This window comes from Mus caroli, chromosome 19, assembly GCF_900094665.2.
Source record: "Mus caroli chromosome 19, CAROLI_EIJ_v1.1, whole genome shotgun sequence".
NCBI classification, from domain to species: Eukaryota; Metazoa; Chordata; class Mammalia; order Rodentia; family Muridae; genus Mus; species Mus caroli.
The window spans coordinates 21,548,050-21,558,328 of record NC_034588.1 but is presented as its reverse complement, the minus strand read 5'-3'; the positions used below and the strand labels follow the sequence as shown (position 1 = coordinate 21,558,328).

Below are 10,279 nucleotides of genomic sequence, written 5' to 3'. Positions count from 1 at the left end.
GGCAGTCTCTAGATGGTCCATCCTTTTGTCTCAGCTCCAAACTTTGTCTCTGTAACTCCTTCCATGGGTGTTTTGTTCCCAATTCTAAGAAGGTTAACCCATGGTTCTTGATGTTCCCCCATTCCTGTGGGGAATGAAAGAGCCTTTTGTTGAGATTGTGGTCAGCCCTCCTTCAAACTCCTCCCTCTATGCCACTAAGGCTACCTTCCCTTAAGCGTTATCCCACTACCCTAGGTGTTGCTAATTTGGGGGCCCTTCTTTGCTGCTCCCTGATTGGGGTACCTCCTCCTGACCCTTGGTTTTCAGTACCACCTCTACAGACAACCTTTAACTCCAATACCAAGCCAAACGTTCACTCTGAACTCCTGACCGGCGTGTCACCTCAAACAGGATTCTTCATTTTCCCCCCAAGTACATTCCTTCTGCACTCTGTCCTCTCCTGATTAGGAAAAGTAAGCACACTTGTGTCAGAACTGATCAAGAAAAGTGTCCTGAGCTGCTCTTGGTGCTTTTTTTCTCCCTCATTTCTAGCTCACAGCAAACCCTGTCTGTCTGGCTGGCTGGCTGTCTTCAAAATCTGTCTCACATTCCACTCTTCTGCCCGTCTTGTACATTAGACTTCCCTAGGTCATTGCCATCCCCATATGAACCAAGCAAGCACATCCTAATCACTTTCCCTCCTACCATCCCTCCAATCTGTTCTCCGCACAGCCTCCAGTGAGCCTTTCAAATTAGACACCACTTCCCCACATAAAATCCTTCACTGGTTTTTGCCATCTGTGGACCAACACAACTGAAACCCATCACACCCTTAGGCTGCCTTCGGGGAACCAGATCTACAGCTGTCTAGCCTTTCCAGCCCCAGTGCCAGCTCTCTACCTGTTGCCCATGGTGTTTTGCTTCCAGATCTCTGCAACTGTTTCTTCTACTCCTGAAAATGAGCTTCCTTGGCACCCTAACGGGATCTTTTCCTACCACATGAAAGTCCTTATTGTCATTTTGTTAAGGACACAGATTCTGTTTAGGCCACTTTGACTTCCCTGATTTGTAGAGAATTAATTGCCTGACACATGATAAACATAAGACCAATTTCTAGTGACATGACCTGCTATCCGAATCATTGTGGCCGCTCAAGCCTCAACCTAGAACCCTCTCTGGGTTGGCTTCTGTGGCTGCCATCATCTGTGGATCTCCAGCCTCCTAATCCCAATAATGTCATGCTGGTCTTCCTGCCACTGATTACTGTATGTTGTTATAGACATATCTTTGTTTAATGTGTCTTCCCCTACCCCCAAACCATGAGAGCAAGAGACATGATTCTTTGATCCAAGCATTATCCAATGCCTAGCCCAATCTTGGGCTCTTAGATCTTGGTTAAATGACCAGCAGCCGACTGTATGACGTGGTAACAGCAACTCTCCTTTGCCAAGGACAGTGATGGGGAAATGCCAGGGCAGGCCTGTGATAGAGGAGTCTGTCTAGTACATAGAGTAGTAGGGCCCTCAGGATGTCAACATTCTCTTCCTATAGCATCTTGCCACCTCTGTGCCACACTTCTAGAACCAGATGTCTGACATCTGGCCCTTTTTCTTTCCTTACTTTTCTCCTTGAGACAAATGAGAAGACAGAGCCTTGCTTCTTGAGCACAGCTGCAGGGACAGGAGAGAGACCCAGAGCTGGACTTGAACCACCAAAGTGAGGGACAGTAGTGGAAATCTCCCTGCCCTGACTCAGATGGCCATCTTGCCACAGAGGCATGTTCTATACCTACTTTCTATGGCCCTGTAAAAGAAGAGACCTTGTCAACAAACATCTCTGATGTAGCGTTAGACTCTCTAGATGTCCTTACTCAACGACAGACTGGGCCCTGGCTGTGCCATCTTCTCATCATGTGTATCCTGAATATCAAGAAGCAGAATGGAGGAGGTCAGATTAAAAGATGGCTTCCAGAGACAAGCTGTGTGAGATTTGGACTTGCTCCTAGAGCAAGGATGCTGAGAGCTCTTTCAGAGGTTTCAAGAAAAGTAATAACATGAATACATTTGTAGTCATGAAGCAAATCTCTCTAGCAACATGTATCCAAGCTGTAATCTCATAATTAGTTCAGAGAGCCTGAGGGGAGAAAACTGCTGTTGCCATGAAGTGTTTTAATTCTTCCTTTCAAAGCCAGTGACATCAGATGGCCTATTAAGTGATCCGATTTCATGGACAATGCTTTATAGGAAGCAGTTCCCTGTAACCAGTCATGGGGGTCATTGCTTTCCTTATGGTGGATCTCTGTAGACATTTCCTCTGACTGTTAAGATGCTCAGCACTCCATTGTTCAAGTGCTTCCCAGCACCTGTCAGCTCCATCTTCTGCAGAGAAACATCACACATTAAGCAGGTGTGTAAACTCATGTTCAATGAATGATTAGAGCATTGAGCTTCGAGCCTTCTAGAAGATCGGGGACTCATTCATTCAGGTCCCACATGCAGTGGTATCTAGAGCAAGTTAATTCCCAGATCCAATTTGATCTATGCAATGGACACCATGACTCCCTAGCCATCTGACATCTCTGTTGATGAGGTAATCATTAAAAGATGGTGCTTTGAGGGCCAGCGATGTAGCTCAGTGGTAGAGCGCTTGCCTAGCATGAGCAAAGCACTGTGTTTAGTCCCCACCTCTATGGACAAAGCTTTAGAAGCTGCAGTGTCACATGAATGCAAGCTGACATCCACTTTCCTTAGTACTGACATCATACCTGAACAAGCTATGGAAATAAACAAGTGATTTGCCTCTGCGATGTTTTGCAGCCCTATCTTTCTCTAGGTATCACATGCTTGGTATCCAGGCAACATATGGCCTCCATTTATCCCTGTGAGGTCCAGGATTAAAAATAGATCCTGTTGCTGTGTTCTGAATCTAAGCCCATATTAAGCCTCTATTAAAGGAACCAATGGTTTCCCCTGGAGTTGGAACAGGGAATGGTCATGTTCCAGTACTTTGGGGACACAGCAGGCAAGAGCCTGGTGGTGAAAACTTAAGTAGCCCGGAATGCATGGAAGCTGTTAGCTCACCGAAGTCTTGCTGGTATCTCGAAGAAAGGAAAGAGCCCTAAGGCTTCCGAATTGTGGGGAGAGAATGGCTGGTTGTAGGAGAGCTTCCACCAATAGTTCATGCTGAGCATCCTTTGCCATCATGATGACTTACTGATCTGATAATCATACACACATACATACAAGGTTCCAAAGGGATTTCAGCTCTACAGCACATCTTGCTGAACATGAAGCTAAGACATGTCCAATGGGAAATGACAAATGGTGGGACCTTTGCTGCTGGTGGCCTAAGAAACAGCATGTGTCACTGTGAACGCAAGCATGGATTTCCATGAAGCAGGCAGGATGCTATGTAATTATACCCTTGTTAAAGCGTTTCATTTTTGCCCAGAAGTTAGGAACAGGAAGCATGTGGGGTCCCATTTACCGAGGCAGCCAGACACCATTTCGTATTAATAACACCCCATGTTACCAGCAATGCTAATGACGTGGTCTCCCAAGAGGGGTGTAAGCCTTTGGCTTGCCTGTGGTTGGGTGTGATTAGCAGCTAATTAAACATTTCTATCTCATTTCATCCAAAAGAATGGCTCCTTTGATGCTCCTTCCCTTGCTGGGGTCAAACATCTAGACTTAAGAGAACTTCCAACTTTGATTCTTGGGCCATTTGGAAAAAAACAGATATGGAAGCAGTCTGCACCTGGTGGTCAGACTGTGTCACACACCTGCAGAGAGACTTGGGGAAGTCACCTAACTATGCTGAGCACTAAGTGTACCGCTGTAGAGGGAATCACTGTCCACTGTCACCAAGCTCAGCTACTTGGGTAAGGGCATTAAGGGACTCTGCTTTTAGAGACCACAGAGTATGGTTGGATATACCTCAGCCAGCCCTGGCTCAAGTCCTAGATCTGTGTCCTCACCTTATACAAAGCTGCTAAACACACCCGAGTCCAGGAACTGGAGGCTGTAATACAGGATGGAAAAGCTTTACCCCAAATTCTTGGGACATGTTTTGGATATAGGATTTGGGAATATTTGCATGTGCATAATGAGGAAGCTTGTGGATATAAGCCAAGACTGAACATAAATTTATTTATATGTCATTGATTTTCTATATGCTTAGCCTAAAGACAATTTCTAAGCATCTTGATCGGGTGGTAGACTCTCTCTTAACCTGTGACAATGAATAAATTGCTCTGCTCCAGGTCTTGTTTGGTAGTGGCCCTCATGGGAATTTGGGTGTGGGATTTTCCTCTTGTGGCAATTGTCTGTACCCAGAATCCCTGAGATGCTGGAAAGCAGCTATGATCGCCATATCACAGATACATACTGTTGATAACACTATTGATTGTTCCCAATGGTGGAGCATTCTGGATTTCAAATTTTCACGTTGGAGCTGCTTACCAAGTGTCACTTACCTCTCAAAGTTACCGTGAGGATAAAAGAGTCAGCATCAGTCAAGGGCACTGAGAACCTCGTAAGCCTTGGGGAAATGTGTGCGTGGTCACATCAGTGAAATTATCACTATCTATGCTGTGTCTGGCACAAATGAGTTGCTCAAAAAATGACTGGCTTATTTCTATTTATTACTGTGCTATTATTTCTTTCACCCAAGCACTTGATCTTTAAGAGGCATGAAATGAGATTGATATAATTACAATTTCCTTTTTTTTTTTCTTTTTCTTTTTCTTGTTCTGCTTATTTAATTAAACATGCCAGTGGGGTTCTCATTCCTTCAAGAACTCAAAACTTAAGCGCATTCCATAGCAGAAAGGTTGCTGGGGTTTGGTGTTCCTTAGAGTAAGAGGACATTACTTTATCTCCTTATTCCCAAAGTTCTGCTTCACAAATTCCAGGGATATGACCCAACATTCAAGCCAGGAGCATTTCCAGAAACACTCCCAACCCCTGAGGACTGAGGGGTCTGGCCAGAGTTACAGACTAGGGCAGCTGAGACTGCCTTCTGTTTCCAGGGCAGGGACAACAAGGAACATGGTACTCTCTGCTGACAAACCTGCACACTGTGATAAAAGACTGCTCTCATGGCTCTGGAAAACAGCATCAAGTATGGGCACAGAATGCAAAACGCACCGAGGCATGTGGTCTGTGTTAGGCCCAGACAGAACATTCTAGGGTGCTGGTTCCTCTGAAAAGCATGGATCTTATGACATACCGCCCTGAGTGTCAAGTAGGAGAAGAAATGGCTTTTGAATCTCTGTACAGGGTTAAAATTAAAGAAATCCATCTGGGCCTTCTGAATTCAGCACTATCCGTACAAAAGGTCACCGTTGACAGCTGACACCACTGACAACTAGTAGCATCGCAGAATGCAGGGAAGGAATATTAAAATAACAAGTTTGCTTTTTTTTTTTCAGGCACTAGATGCACTTGAGTCTCAGTCTTTTGTATCTTGCTTCCTATGATCTTAAGTCAAAGGATATAAAAAAAAAAATCAAGACACTTTCCTGTGTTCTGCACGGTCCAACACTTGGATCGTTGTTCTCAGGAGAAGGATGACAGATGTTCAGAGCGAAGCAAGCAAAATGCTTAAATGATAGTTTGAGGAGTTGCTCTTTTGTATGTGGAAGCTGCTGAACAGTGCTGGTTGACTGTGGGAGGTCATTTCAGGCAAATTCAACAAGAGTTAATTTGAGGTTCACCCCCTGTTAGATGTCTGTCTGGGTGCTCAGTCCTGGATGACTGAAGATGACAGGGCCTTAGGAAAAGAACTAGATATTGGATACAGGGGAGACAGATTCTGAAATAGTGCCATATGTCCATGATGGTGGAATAGCATCTAAACAGATTGAGAAGACCCGAGAGGCATAGGTGACTGTTACCATGGTGACAACAGCAAAGGAGTCTAGGTCATGAATGAACCTTGTAGGGAATTCTTCAATTACAGAAGATAAACTATGAGAAGCCAGTGGACAAGAGACAGAACAGACCCTCCAGAAAGCTGGAGGTAGTTATCCCTAATACAATCAAGAAAAACATTTTAGGAAGAGATATTCTTTGATATTAAAAAAAAGCATGAAGAAATAAAAATAATAAAGGAAGTTGGGGATTAGTGTTGGATTTATAAACTATTGCCTGGGAAAAAAAGAAAGTATTTCCTTTTGAATATACTGGATAATCTTTATTCCATTCATTTTAGTCTGAGTTTCTCAACCATGGAACCATTGATGTTTGGGGATGGCTAACTCTCTGTGGTAGAGAGCTTTTCAGTGAAGCACGGGATGCTTAGACCCACTTGATGCTTGCAGCACCCACAACACACCAGTTATGATAACAAAAACAAAAAACAAAAACAAAAAACCTCGCAGACATTACCAAATGCCTCCAGTTAAGAATCAGCATTTAACTTATTGATTGTTTTTCTGCTGTGGTTTGTGGTTCTGCGTTAGCGCTACCAGACATAGAAAGATAGAACATGCAAACCCTTGAGAACAGTGTACCAAGGTGTTGAGGAAACAGCTCGGTAAAGTGCCGACAGCACAAGCACACACACGTAAGTTCAGATCCTAGGACCCAAATAAAATGCCAGAGTTAGTAAGTACAATCAGCTTTGGAGAGCTAGAGGCAGGCAGACTCCTGGGGCTGAGTCAGTCAACTTCCCTGGTCAGTGTCTCAAAACATAAGGTGAATAACAACCAAAGAAGACATTCAGTGCCAACCTCTGACCTCCACACACATATGCACATATGCATAGGCAGAGAGAGAGAGAGAGAGAGAGAGAGAGAGAGAGAGAAATGGACACAAAACAACATATTCTATGGCCAATGAGACATGTCAGAGGTGCAAACCTGATAGCCTGAGTCCAATCCCTGAAAAACATGTATTAAAACAAACAAAACAAAAACCAGATATAGAAACTGGTGACTATAGGCCTGTCACTGCTCTGCCAGATGGGAGGCAGAGGCAGGAGGCTCAGCCAGAAGCCTGTGTGAGCAGCACAGAGGTAGAAACAAAAAGAGAGACCCTGCCTCAAAGTCAAGTTGGAAGGAGACGACACCAAGAACCTTGTCTCTGACCCCACACAGCCCACCACATGCACACAAATAAATGATGTATATATAAGTATATAAATATATGGAATCTCTTCTAACTTTGATTTCATTTTGTTTTGTTGTTGTTATTTTAGAAAGGTCTCTCTTATCTAGCCCTAGCTATCATTCATGGAGCATGGTGTGTGTGTGTGTGTGTGTGTGTGTGTGTGTGTGTGTGTGTGTGAAGATCCTGGGTTTGATTCCCAAGAGTACACATGCAAAAACAAAAACAAAAACACCCTATTCACATGTACTCACTAGGACAGATGTATGTGTGTACACATTAATTCCCTAATTTAATAGCATCTGTTTCATTATGAAAATATTAAAACACTAGTAAATTAAAAAAATATATATCAGTGTTACTAGACAGTGTTGCACACACCTTTAATTTCAGCACTTGAGAGGCAGAGGCAGGTGGATCTTTGTGAGTTCGAGGCCAGCCTGGTCTACAGAGCGAGTTCCAAAACAGCCAAGGCTAAACACAAAGATACTCTGTCCCGAAAAACAATTGTCCTTCTGCTGCATGCTTTATCACTCATCAGTACTCTATCTTTTTTCACAGATCAATGAAAAATAACTTAATTATAGATCATTGCCAAAAGCAATAGGCAATTTTCAAAACTAAATTTTGTGTGAACACCAAAAGCTCCAGTTTTTTCTCTATCAGTTGTGTGTGTGTGTGTCCTTTTTTGTTATTTTATTTGTTTACATTCCAAATCTTGAAAGAAACCCTTTTCCGGTTTCCCCTCTGCAAGGACCCTATCCTCTTCCCATCCCCCTTGCCTCTATGAGGGTGCTCCCCCCACCCACCCACTCCCACCTGACCACCCTAGTATCCCCCTACTCTGGGGCATCAAGTCTCCACAGGACCAAGGGCCTCCCCTCCCATTGATGCCCAACAAGTCTATCCTCTGCTACGTCTGCAGCTAGAGCCATGGGGACCCTCAATGTATATTCTTTGATTGGTGGTTTAGTCCCTTGGAGCTCTGAGGGGTCTGGTTGGTTCATATTGTTGTTCTTCCTATGTGGTTGCAAACCCCTTCAGCTCCTTCAATCCTTTCTCCAACTCCTCCATTGGGGACCCTGTTCAATGGTTAGCTGCGAGCCTCCACCTCTGTATTTGCTAGGCTCTGGAAGAACCTCTCAGGAGACAGCCATACCAGACTCCTGTCAGCAAGCGTTTCTTGGTATCAGCAGTAGAGTCTGGGTTTGGTGTCTGCAGGTGGGATGGATCCCTAGGTGGGGCAGTCTCTGGATGGCCTTTCCTTCAGTTTCTGCTCCACTCTTTGTCACTTTAGACAAGAGCAATTCTGGGTTAATATTTTTGAGTTGGGTGGGTGGTCCCATCCCTCAACTGGCAGGGGAGGGGGGTCAATTCTGAGCTCTATTGGTTCTTATGGAGAAAAAGTATTCTTACTCATCCACAAGTATGTTGCAGGGAGAGCATCAGATTTTTTAAAAAAATAAATTCAACTATACTATTTACTTTTGAGTAGAAACGATAATGCTCCTTGTTGAAAGTGTTCCATGATGTTCACAAGTTCTTAGTAAAAGAAAGATAAAAAGTACAGCCTCTTAACTGTAAATACATTTTGAATGCAAGATATCACATAATCCCATGGTGGGGCATGATGACCGAAATCCCTGGCCTCAGCAACTTAAGAGAGGGGCACCCATTATGGCTCCTGGTCTCAGAGAGCTCAGTCATCATGGCTGTGAAGGGATGGAGGAGCAGGTAGGTGGCACTGGAGGCATACGGTGGAACTCTTCACCTACAGCTAGATAGGCACAGAAAACGGGACTGGAAGCAGAACTTGAATAGGAACTCCCAATGGCCTATGTCACCAGCAAGTTCATCTTCCAAAGGTTCTACATCCTCCCAAAACAGCAACTGGGCCCAAGTGGCCAAATACATGAGCCCATGGGGGGTGGGGTGGGGACGACACTCCACAGTCCGTGTAAGAAGTCACCCAAGGAGAAGGATCTTAACAGATTCTACTAAGCCCCAGCTTTCTGCCATTTGGGAAGAAGAAGGAGAAAGTAGCCTCACCCTCCAGTTTGCTGCCTGTTACCTTGAACAAAGCCCTCAAAGCTAACATGGCCCCCTGTGTTTCTTTCTGCAGACGGCATCATCAGCTATTAAAGGTGCTATCCAACTGGGAATAGGATACACAGTGGGCAACCTCACGTCCAAGCCAGAACGCGATGTCCTCATGCAAGATTTCTACGTGGTGGAAAGTGTGTTCCTCCCCAGGTAAGAACATTTCATCAATTTGAGATGATTCCATGCTGAGGAAACTTCACTAACATCCTTCTGTTGAAGGATTTTTTTTTAACCCTGCACACAGGATAAAAATACTACTCCATATAGTGGTGGTGTATGTGTGGGACCTGCGGCTCCACCTTGGTATTGCTGCCTGTTGCCTGGGAATGGCCCTACATTTTCTGTGGCAATGGTGATTGGCACCCATGGGTCAGTCAGATGTAATTAGCTGTGGTGAGTGCCTGGTAAACCATATGGAAAGGGATCATTGAAATGGGTGGGTGGTGGTAAAGAAATCTCTGGGTAAAACCTGCCACATGTGTTGAAAAAGAACGCTTCCATAAAGCAGCACCATTGCCAAGATATTTGCTCTGATAAGTTTAAAAGAATGAGCTGGGGCTGGAGAGATGGCTTAGAGGTTAAGAGCACCGGCTGCATAGAGTTGGGGTGGGGGTCGGGTCGGGTGGTAGCACCTGCCTTTGATGCCAGCACTCAGGGGACAGAGGCAGATGGATCTCTGAGTTCAAGGCCAGCCTAGTGTGCAGAGCAAGTTCCAGGACAGCTGGCTGCTCTTGCAGAGGACCTGCATTCAGTTGCCAGAACCCATATGGCAGCTCATGCTCAGGGGCACCAGGCATATATATAATGTACATACATGCACACAGGCAAACACTCAGGCATACACAGAAAATAAAAACAAATAAATCTTTTAAAAGATAAGTAGTTGAGAAAAGCACCGGAGTAGCGAGGGCGCAGGGTCGGCTGACACTCGCCAGCTACCCACAACACCCGCCACAGGATCTGAAGACTTCTGGTGAGTGGAACACAGCTTCTGCTCCAATCCAATTGCGCGAGGGACCTGAGACTGCATTAGTTAGGGAAGCAGAAACCAGCCTGAGTAGGGCCACAGGCCTCATCCAGCCGGATCA

At 44.9% G+C, this 10,279-nt stretch overlaps 1 protein-coding gene across 2 annotated transcripts in view; it reads left to right on the top strand.

The window, feature by feature from the left end:
- Pip5k1b (phosphatidylinositol-4-phosphate 5-kinase type 1 beta) overlaps positions 1 to 10,279 on the top strand; it is a 240,508-nt gene that overhangs the window by 129,425 nt on the left and 100,804 nt on the right. For both annotated transcript variants that reach the window (XM_029472656.1, XM_021151691.2), the window contains exon 4: positions 9,211 to 9,341. In XM_029472656.1, the coding sequence (XP_029328516.1) occupies positions 9,211 to 9,341 (131 nt within the window). The remainder of the gene's footprint in view (positions 1 to 9,210; positions 9,342 to 10,279) is intronic.